Genomic DNA, 11,222 nt, shown 5'->3' on the forward strand with positions numbered 1-11,222 from the left:
ACTTTTTTGCTCTACAAAAGAAAATGATCGTAGCATCAAAGGCATGATTTAATAATAGAAATTAGGTGTGGATAATGTTATCTTCAGCTCAATCTGGTAAATGTTCAGGAAAACGCAAATGAGTCTTCCTGCTGGTAGTCTGTTAATGAAGCACAACAGGGTCTTACCCGACTACAAAATGCAATTAACATGACTGGAATTATGCAAGGAGCAGCAACAATAAGTTATGCATTTTTGGCAGCAACATACTTTAACAAAAATAGAATAATTAAGACTGGATTGATAGGGTGTTTGAAGCCACGTTCTCAACACTGCACTCGGCAAAATTGAGGTTAAAGGTGTTAAGTTGTAACTGCAAACAGCTTTGCGAACAAGTGACTGGTGTCAGAATGCAGGTTCTACACACGGGGTTAGGTGTTGATTGAGTCCAGTGTCCTGCATATGTACAAGGCAATGGTGCCTGAAACCTACCTGTCTGTTAGGTGTGTCCGAGGCTCCTTGGTGGTTGTAACACAGATTAGCGATTCTAGAAGAACCATCCACCTTCGCTGCGCCCCGCTCTGCAAAATACTTTACATCAACAATCACAGCACAATACACCTGACTAACCTGGATTCATCTTATTCAATCTGATCAAACTCTTCTAACCAAGGGATACTAATTCTCTTCCCCTTACTGTTATTACTGTGAGAACCCAATTTTTCTAGAATCACAATCTTAATTAATACAAACTAGCATAAATAATAATAATTTGGCATCGTCTGCAGTTTCATAAAACATACGCCAAACTAGCAACAACGATTCTGGCCATGGGGGTCCTGTCAGTGAGTTTGGGATGTGTCCAGTTGGAGAAAAACATTGACTTCATAGTGCAAGTGCCATCGCCATCAATAAATTTAGATTATGAACCTCAGGGTTGTTTTTATTCTACTGAAATTCATAATTATGAATCATAAAATCTATTTACTTTCTGGAACACATACCTACAGGCTGAAAGCAGATCTGGGGAGCGGATGCTAATCCCTGGAGGAGTTGCATACCAGCTCCTCCGCACAGCTGCTGCTGTCCGTCTCAGACCCGCCACCTCGGCCAGGCAGGGACAAGGGATTGGCACAGGAATGGGATCCAGGCAGTAAATTCAGTCGCAACGGGCAAAATCGCTTCGAATCATGTGCCAAATTACATCACACCTGCTTATACGTTGGGCGATAATCGCGGTGGTTATAGATCTGGGGGACAGCCCCTGGAGAGAAGGCTAGATCAGATTAAAGCAGCGGAACTTCATAGTCAACAACAAATAAATGTGTGGCTTCAAAGGCAAGGGCTGTATCAAAGGCTGTTGAGCACTTTATCTTCCCTTTACATACATGTTTTGAGCACAGTTTTCTTCAATCCTCACCAGCCTAGTCTTTGATTGTTGTTGTTGTACTCGTTTTCTGTGCCGTTCTATATTTATGTAACTCCTTGTGAAGCACACTGTTTTCTTTTATTCTGAATCCATCTCTCTTCTCAGAGACAGTGATTTCCTATGTGGACACTGCTATTCCATGCTGAGCACATTAGATATTCGTTGGAAATCTCAGTTTGAGCCGAGAGTCCCCTCACTACTCACATAAACGAGAGAATATGACCAAAAGAAGCCACCCTTATCATAGGAAGATGTGAGAATACATTGCCACGCTTCCCTGGGAATCATACCTGTGAATATAATATATATTACATGCTTCATTAAACTTTAAATGAATCAATACAACAAGGAGGGCAGAAGCAAAGCAGAAATTAAACAATGGGGAAAAGCCACCGATATACATATACACTACTCCAGCATATTAACTTCATTTTCACTGACATGCTTACAAATCGAATCGCTAATTGGGAGCAGCAGAGAGAAAGTTACAGAGGTTTCATGCAGATAACAAGCTGCATGCAGTATGACGTTTCGAAGGTATAAACCTGCAGTTAAAGCTATGTTGTGAAACCTAATTAAATTTTTCTGCTACTGATACCTAAGTGGGGGGAATAAATCTAGCCAATCTCAGAGCTCAGACAATAGATGCCAACACTTGGAATTTGTCCTTGATGTTGTTTCTGGGTGCTTTGGCAGGCCAACACCCTTTTGCAATTAGATTTACTTTTCATTTTAGTTAAAGTTAGGATGGTTGTTTAATTACACATTTGGTTATTTAAAGGTGGAATACAGAGCTACTGATGCATGATGGTTAAATGTAAATTATAAAAAGATAGGTTATTCCTCTGCCCAATTAAATCCCATTAAAAAATGCCAAGAAAACTGATTATTAGCACTCAACATCTTTGTACTGCTGCATCCAATACCCAACTAATTCACTGCTTTCCAATTAACAAAGCTGAGAATAAGATGCATTTTAAACAAAATAAACAAAATCAATACACAAGTGATTGTATGGCCTTTGTTTTGATTTTTAATTTAATTAATTCTTATATTATACAAAAGGGTGAATCTGTAAGAAGCTAATTCATTAAAAAAACACTTAGCAGTCAAAAGTAGGGCAAAAAGCAGAAAACTAGAACAATATAATCACCAGTACTCACAAACACAGGAATCTGGTTGCTTGTTGTGTGTACAGAGAAGGACAAGCAAAACTCTTATAATGGCAAGTCAAATTTGCAATTTTTTAAATTTATTAGAGCACCTATCTCCTTTAAGAAGCCTGATAAAAATAGGCCAAATTCATGTTGTCCTACAGCTAACTGCTGGTTATGAAAATACAAACTACTAGATTAAAACATGATAGTGACACCGATTGGGCATGTCGGAGCTCCACGCGTATATTTCCTTTTCAGTAATGTTACAGTACTTTATTTCTGGAGCTGCATTTCTGCAGACGCAACCAAATTAATCTCGAATGCATCATGGGAGAGTTGCATTCTGGGATAGTCTGTTATTTATTTAGAGCTGCTCCATGAGACACAGCAAGCAAACTAAATAATGCAATCTAGTTGATTTTTGTACATACATACAACCTTCTAAAATACGTACAAAACATAGACATAGAATAAAAGACCAATACATCAAGAGGTGCTTTACCCTTCAAGCCAGTTTGTGGTGGCACAATAGATCCACTTTGCCCAGGTCAATAAGATTAGCAGTAGGTGTAGGTTTTCAGTTTTGACCTTTCCTGATAGTCGTATTTCCTGATTTATTCAGTCAGATTATGTTAAAAGAACGTAACAGGACATTTATATTTAGAGTTCTCTCAACAGAAATTTTTCAACAGAAATAGAAATGACAGGATAGTCTAAAAACTACAAGGCTGGCCTTTAAAACATATCATATCAATTCAAAGAACCTGAAAATAAATATTTTTTAGCATTTAGGGGAAGACTCAATAAATACCCATGCTTTTAACAATATAGTCATTTATTGGAACAAAATATTTGGCAATATAACAACGATAGTTGTTGTATTTTCCGAATAGAAGATTATACAAAGCTCAGTAAGGCCCGTTTCATTGCATTTCATATAATACAGCAAGATTGTTCAAGAAAGTGGCTACAGCTATTATTCAGACTATTACATTTATCATCTTGTAATGTTTTGTATTGAAAGTGACTGCTGTGACCGAAGCGCTTTATTCATATTTAATATATATTCAAGTCCAAAACATCACAGGCTGAATTGTTTTATATTTTTCTAAAAAGCTCACAGTGTCAGTATAACACTCCGCTGCTAAAAGGATTTAAGGTGGAAAAAAACAAGCCTCTCACAGCTCTTGATTTTCAGCAAAGCCTTTCAACCCATCTCCTCCTCTGCTTTGTGAATTCTGTCAGGATGTCTAGTATCAATGTTTTGCTTCGGAGAATACCACAGAAAATGGGTCTAAACACTGTGTTCCCTTTTTAACCCTTTTCTTGAATATACATTAAATAAGAATAAGTTCCTTATGCTGACCTACATTCAAATCCAAAAAAAAAGACTCAAAGGAAATAATGCTGCACTTTTATCATGAACACTGCATGTATGCTTTCTGTAGGGTGTGTGTGGGGGTACCGCTATGGGGGATAGAAAGCACTGTTTAAGCACTCTGAAGAGTTAGGACTGTCCGGGGAGCCTAGCTCATCAAGTTCCTCGTCCTCAGGGTCTTGCATTAACTGTTCGACATCTTCATCTGAGGTAGAAGGATGTGTGAGGATAATGCGGGGTATCTTGAGAGTGAGGAAGAAACGGATGGGAATAGGGGAAAGAGAAATAGGAGATTAAAAGCGTCTCGTTGTGAGGGATAGTGTGTGCATGATTTAGATACCATGTATACTTACGGTCATGGTATTTTTCACAGTGGGAAGGGTGTGGTTTGTGATTGAAGCCTCTGTATCACTTGTGGATCTTCTAAGGTCATCCTCAGACCCCGAAAGACCCTGAAATGTGCAATTCCCCTTTATCATCATCAGTTTAACAGCAAGTCGCTCAGTAAATAGATGATACTGTCACAGAATTAAACGTGCTGCCCCATCTAGTGGAAACTATGAGTAGTTTTTAAAGGGTTCAATTAGAGTGAAGTAATCTCTATATATTATGATCAGCACTGCAATATAGTTGCCTTTCCTCTTTAAAGTGAGACTGTTAGTACTTTTTGTCACAGAACAGTCAAATGGTAAAAAGAGGTAATAAAACTACCCCTCAGATTCAACAACAGCCTTTAAGTTAACCAGCCTGCATACTAAATGTTTATGTGACACTTATTCTAACCATCTTCAAATACAGGAAGAGCCTTTTCCATTTCATTCGGCACTACAGTTCCCTGGCTTCTGCAACAGCACTGACCGCTCCGTTCCCATTGCAGACGATGGTCCCTCTCCTCGCCGCCGGGCTGCACTGTGACCCCGACTCCACACCCTGCGCACTGTGGTTGTGCCCGTAGACCTCTTGGCTGTCGTGCTGTCCGTTTTTAATGCTCTCGGTGTCCGACACACTGGAGTCGTCATGGTCTGGACTCTCGGAGCCCTGCGTCCTCTCCCTCAGCAGCATCATCTTAATGCAACTCCCAGCATGCCTCAGGGCACTCACAGCTTCATGATGGGTGACATGTTGCATATTCAAACCATTCACCTGAGTAGGATGGAAAACAGAAAACCCATCTTAATAGAGACAACATCCATTTTTTGTTTGTTTAAAACTACCCTGAAAACCTTATCAAGGGTGAATAGACTTTATAAGCACACACTTTAATTAGGTTTCATTTCTCCACAGTCATTGTGCTGGAGCTTGCCGGATAACAAATTAAAATCCAGGACACTGCTGGGAACCAACCAGGAAAAGCATTCAGAGAAATCCCAATTTAAACGAATCCCATTATTAGTTTTGAGGATGATTCAAGTCATGATGCATTTCGAGTTTGAGTTCAGACTGACACTACAACATTGTGAACGTAATGGGCTAAAATTCTTCACAAAGATGTAAGATGAATGATTCCCTTTCGTTCTGTGCGATGATACATTTTAACAGATAGCCCGGGGAAGAATCTGGGTCTTCTCTCATTCTCAGGATGTTACTAAGGAAAAACACACACACACACACACTTTAGAGAAGTAATAATGGGTCAGTCTGACCGGCCAACTAAACTTTAAAATATAATTGCATATTGCATTCAGACACTTTCACTGCCCACAGCGCATTCCTGTCACAATTGAAATCTATTCACAAATGTTTATGGTCTCATTCAATTGAACTATAATGAGGGTTAACACAAAGACTGCATAATGTTCTTTTGACAAATTACGCCCCATGGTGGTTTTGAGTGTGATTGCACCAGGGTTGTGGTTGCGTCACAAATACTTTAGTACAGCTCAGGAGACAGAGATGGTCTGCATTGTTTTTTAATTAAAATGCTAATTTGCAGAACGCTTATGAAGTTTTCCTGAAACAAATGTAGGTGCATAGGCCGATGCTGTGAGCTCTAGATTAGTTTAGTGAAATCAGTCTTTATGTTTTTTCTCATACTTACTACTAAAACCTCAGCATTTACAATAAAACAACAAGGCTTAAACTAAATGTAGCGCTGAAATATTTATCTTCAACTTTGAATTTATGTTGCACAATTATATAAAGCAAACAAATTCTAAACGAAATGCTTAGTGTGCGTAGGGAAATCAGGGGAATTCGACCAAAGCTTATGGAAGTGGGGAAGAATGGCTTGTGAACTTTAATCACTGTACCTCCAATACACGGTCTCCTTTGTGAACCCCAGCCTTCTCTGCCGGTCCCCCCTTAGACACTCGTGAAATGAAGATACCCTAGTGAAATGGAGAAAGGACAGATACACCTACATTCTTGATATTTGGCCCCATTTAAAGGTCATATACCAGTATAAAGACCTTTCTGTTGTCAGGATCAAATGGTATCTTATTTAATTACCACTAATGACACTTATCTACATGGATTTAGGAATGTAGCAGGTATAATCTGGAAACGCATGCCGAGTCCCATTTTCCTTGCAAATGAAACCTGGAGGAATTCTGCACAAAATGTAATTCACCAAAAATGTGCAGACTTTTAAATGCAAACAATAATTATTGGAAAGAGTCTAAAGCAGTAGAATATTCTCCAGTACAGTATAAGTCATATATAGTGCCAAGTTATATATTAGTTGTTACTGTAAATGAAGCCTAGCTTACTCTTTTTACCAATAATGATACGTTTAAGAAAAGAAAAGCATACCAAATAATACAATAAATGGTGTCTTGTAAGTATCAGAAACTATCCATTTACTTGGTTGCAGCAGCATATCCAGTAACTATTTTATTATAACATATTACTTATTACCATACATATAATACAGTAAGCAAATACCACAAAATGAATGTCTGCTCATTAACAACTGATTGTCTGTAAAACTCAGTCATTACCGAGTCATTCATGGCCCATGTTCACAGTGCGAGCCATACCTCATCATTTTCTTTGTAAGGCGATGATCCTTTTCCTCCCGCAATACTGATCCCAAGACTTCCCCTCTGACTGCACACTTTAATCTGCAGCTGAATCAGAGCAGAGACCACTTTCAGAGAAGTGCTTCTGAATCTTAATTACACAGCAAGGGCAAAACAATTAGCTTTCCAAAATGCCAGTCTATTAACTTAAATCTGCATCTGGAGTTTGGATTATATATTCCGTGAGGTGTTTTATCTCTAGTTTGTTCATCAGATGAGGTGACTGACACTTAAAATGGAAGAACGGAGATTGTATTGATTGTTCACCTGGCAAGAGAGAGGAGGCATTCATTGCTTCACCATGTTTGCAACAGTCTCTCACCAAGTGAATTGCTTTCCTCCTTGTCTTCACTTTGGTGATTAGGCAGCATGAAGTCTTGCAGCTGTTCCTCAATTAAAAGTGCCAATCACTTGTTCTACACCCCTCCCACAAAACCCCATCCGAATAACAATTGTTTGCAACACAACTGCTAACACAAACTTTACATTTACTAAGGTCCTTTCATAAAATAAAATACTGTTTATTAGGTGAAAGTATTTTACATTTTACAGATAAAAACATTCAAAATTGTAATACTTGTGATTAAAAAAAAATTAAAATCAATTACTAGAATCACTTAAAATTTTTAAAATCTCAAAGTGATTAAATTCAAAATAACTGAACATGTGCATAAAAAGAAAAACAAATGTGCTAAAAGCAAACCTGCTAACCAACAAAAAATGTCAGATACATTGAAAATAACTGAAAATGAATCGGACAAATAAAAATAAAAAAATAAAACAAGAAAAATAAAAAACAAACCAAAACAGTCCAATTCATTTAAAATTAAAACCAAACGGCCAATGCATTTGACAAAGAAATATAACAAAAACAACCCAAAAAACCAATCAAACTAGTGTTTTTAAAAACAACTAAATCTTTAAAAACAATTAAAAATCATTTTTAAAATTCATTTTAAAATATAATCTTTCATAAAAGAATTAAAAGATCTTGGCTCGGGCTCCAGCAGGGGGAGATGGTCGTCCCCGGAGGTGGGTCCCATCAAGGGATCCTAAGCTCCCCTAGATCTTTTATGTGCCAGATCTTATAGGCCTTTCATAAAATAAGTAAGAACAAAGCAAATGCTCATTGTTATCAATTGCTGACGACTTTTGAAACACCCCTTCCTCACCTTTAATGGCACTTTAGAAGTGAGTGGTTTGTTGGCTGGGCCCTTCTCTTTCCCTGTCACCCCACCTTGATCCCGGCTTTCTGTAGCTGCAGAGCATGCTGGGACAAGAAAGGGCTGTCTGTGAGTGCTCTGGCCTCCAGAGGATGGTCTGGGCCTTGACAGTCTCCGGTTTTCCTTGTAATCTCCTCTGTGGTGTTTATGTTTCTTGTGCCCAGCATGTGGATCCAGAATAGCCAAGGATGCATTCCTGACTGGCTCCTAAAGAGTGAAGGTGGTGGAGGTTAAAGCAGGGTTGATGGTAAAACAAATGATATATAAATAAATAAAGTAACAACACCCATTTACATTCTACACTAATCCTTGCAAATCCTCAAAAATAAATTGTCAAGAGATGTTTGGAAAGAGGATTTATATTTGTAAGTCTTTCATTATTATTATTATTTTGTTTATGAATACTTTCTCTATGTTTAAGGCTTTACGATTTCCTCTAGGGCTTTCTTTTTCTTTTCTTTTTTCATTTAAAATCTAAAGATTCTCTTTCCCATTGGTCAAGGCATGTTCACAGTAGGGAAGATATGCCGGGATGTCTCTAGGGAATTAAACATAATCTTGAAACAAAACTAGGTAGAGTGTTCCGTGTTTGGACAGAATATTATCCATGGCAAATAATTGCTTTTATCTTTACATAAAAGTTGACCATTTGTATGTGTTATTCATTTCATACTCTTCCCTGCTTTCCCTGGGCTGCCGATATCAAAATATCAACTTTTGTTGCAAGTTCATTTTTCCTTCGCATTGATCTCGAGCTAAACAGTGAGGTGGGGTAGGTTTACTAAGTGATGTGTTAAAAACATTGATCTCTTTCAGTCCATTAAGAGGGTCTGAATGGTTCATATAGACCTGCCCATTCCTAATTTGGGTGCAGTGAATTGCAAATCACTTTTTTCCTCAGTGGCGTCCTGTGTCTACCCAATGGACACCAGCCATTGAGTATTGGGCTAGGAAGTGGGCCAATGCCTTGATTTTATCCAGCCTTTAACCGTAAATACCCTGTTGCACAAAATATGTTACAATTCAATATTACCAAGGGCCCGCTTACTTCTTCAATCTGATCCTCGATCTCTTCTGCCTCTTGCTCGGGGCTAGAGCAATGCCCTCTGACCCTGTCAATTACCGGGAAGAGTCTGAGAGCATGGCCTCTGTACAAACGCTCTTTTCCAGAGAGGGACGCCCCGCGGACGTCTGACATGTTCCAGCTGTGACTGCTGTAGCTTGGAGGGAGCTTAGAAAGCGCTTTTTTACAGCCCTGTAGGTAAGAAAATACAAAGTGTTGCTATGGTTGATGTATTTTTGTTGCAACACAGGAAAAGTAATTTTCTGTGTTAGTTCATCACACATCACGGTATGAATCAAAAGTTGAAGAGATGTATTTTGTGTGTGACAATAAAAACACCCTGTGTCTGTTCTGGCATTATTTCTTGTGATGTCATAGCCCTATTTTTGTATTGTTAGTAAGTGTAGTAGTAGCAGTGATTGTACTTCTTAGATTCATTCAGAGTTCACTTTAATTCACCAAAAATCTGCAGAATATATATATTATATAATAGATTATATAATTAGGTTAAAATATATCTTGTTGCCATTTGGTTTCAAACAATAACGTTCACTTTCCAGGTACACTGTAAAAATAGTGTTAGAGTACAGTTCTCATCCCCCACACTGTACAGCCTTCCAATTCTGAGTTTCTGATTATGGTATCAGCATCATTTAGTGCAATGCTGCATTCATATTCACACAGGTTTGCAGTACTCATGTGATAACCTTTCATTTCAGTGACTCATGTCGCTTCGAAAAGAGCACCATGGAAACCATAGACAAGCTAAATAAAGTACATTGTCCCTCTCCGAACAATGTGTCCAGATTTAAAACGACCGCAGCTTGCAATGCGACCTTTCAGAAAAGGTTGTGCTACGTTTCGGTTAATTTCATGAATATTGAAGTGTTACAATTTCAGGGAAAGCAAGCGTTCTCTCTTATCTTCGGTCATCAGCATATTGATTTTGTCAGTGATTTATATTGGTCCATTTGAGGCACTTTAGGGGTATTTTTGTGGTAATGTACAATTTGTCTTTAACTATGTGCTCAGTGTAAAACTTAAGACTCTAAGCTTTGTGTGTGCTTAAATATGAAGGACACTGAAGTGGAATACCCTTTTTCAATATTTTTTCATTTGCAGAATATTTCTCTTTTCTGTATAACATTTGCAGCTTACACTGATCAGCCATAACATTATGACCACTGACAGGTGAAGTGAATAACACTGATAATCTCGTTATCATGGCACCTGTCAGTGGGTGGGATATATTAGGCAGCAAGTGAACATTTTGTCCTCAAAGTTGATGCATTAGAAGCAGGAAAAATGGGCAGCGTAAGGATCTGAGCGACTTTGACAAGGGCCAAATTGTGATGGCTAGACGACTGGGTCAGAGCATCTCCAAAACTGCAGCTCTTGTGGGGTGTTCCCGGTCTGCAGTGGTCAGTACCTATCAAAAGTGTCCAAGGAAGGAAAAGTGGTGAACCGGTGACGGGGTCATGGGCGGCCAAGGCTCATTGATGCACGTGGGGAGCGAAGGCTGGCCCGTGTGGTCTGATCCAACAGACGAGCTACTGGAGCTCAAATTGCAGAAAAAGTGAATGCTGGTTCTGATAGAAAGGTGCCAGAACACACAGTGCAACGCAGTTTGTTGTGTATGGGGCTGCGTAGCCGTAGACCAGTGAGGGTGCCCATGCTGACCCCTGTCCACTGCCGAAAGAGCCTACAATGGGCACGTGAGCATCAGAACTGGACCACGGAGCAATGGAAGAAGGTGGCCTGGTCTGATGAATCACGAGTTCAAGGTGTTGACTTGGCCTCCAAATTCCCCAGAACTCAATCCAATCGAGCATCTGTGGGATGTGCTGGACAAACAAGTCCGATCCATGGAGGCCCCACCTTGCAACTTACAGGACTTAAAGGATCTGCTGCTAACGTCTTGGTGCCAGATACCACAGCACACCTTCAGAGGTCTAGTGGAGTCCATGGCTCGA

General features: G+C 39.2%; 1 protein-coding gene across 1 annotated transcript; it reads right to left on the reverse strand.

The window, feature by feature from the left end:
* Positions 1 to 2,963: 2,963 nt before the first annotated feature.
* Positions 2,964 to 9,384, reverse strand: LOC136718969 (uncharacterized). The gene is made up of 7 exons (XM_066696780.1): positions 9,235 to 9,384; positions 8,136 to 8,393; positions 6,922 to 7,011; positions 6,193 to 6,270; positions 4,802 to 5,086; positions 4,297 to 4,395; positions 2,964 to 4,185 (listed from the first exon to the last, which is right to left on the reverse strand). Exons 1-7 carry the CDS (start codon positions 9,382 to 9,384, stop codon positions 4,033 to 4,035), a joined length of 1,113 nt encoding a protein of 370 aa, XP_066552877.1. The 3' UTR covers positions 2,964 to 4,032.
* Between the last annotated feature and the right edge of the window lie 1,838 nt (positions 9,385 to 11,222).

Source organism: Amia ocellicauda, chromosome 23 (genome assembly GCF_036373705.1).
Source record: "Amia ocellicauda isolate fAmiCal2 chromosome 23, fAmiCal2.hap1, whole genome shotgun sequence".
Lineage (NCBI taxonomy): Eukaryota > Metazoa > Chordata > Actinopteri > Amiiformes > Amiidae > Amia > Amia ocellicauda.

Coding starts and splice junctions, on each gene's coding strand:
- LOC136718969 (XM_066696780.1), bottom strand. CDS start 9,384: ATGTCAGACGTCCGCGGGGCGTCCCTCTCTGGAAAAGAGCGTTTGTAC. Junction 8,394..9,234: donor TCGAGGATCAGATTGAAGAA/GTAAGCGGGCCC, acceptor TTCACTCTTTAG/GAGCCAGTCAGGAATGCATC. Junction 4,186..4,296: donor CTGTGAAAAATACCATGACC/GTAAGTATACAT, acceptor CTCACTCTCAAG/ATACCCCGCATTATCCTCAC.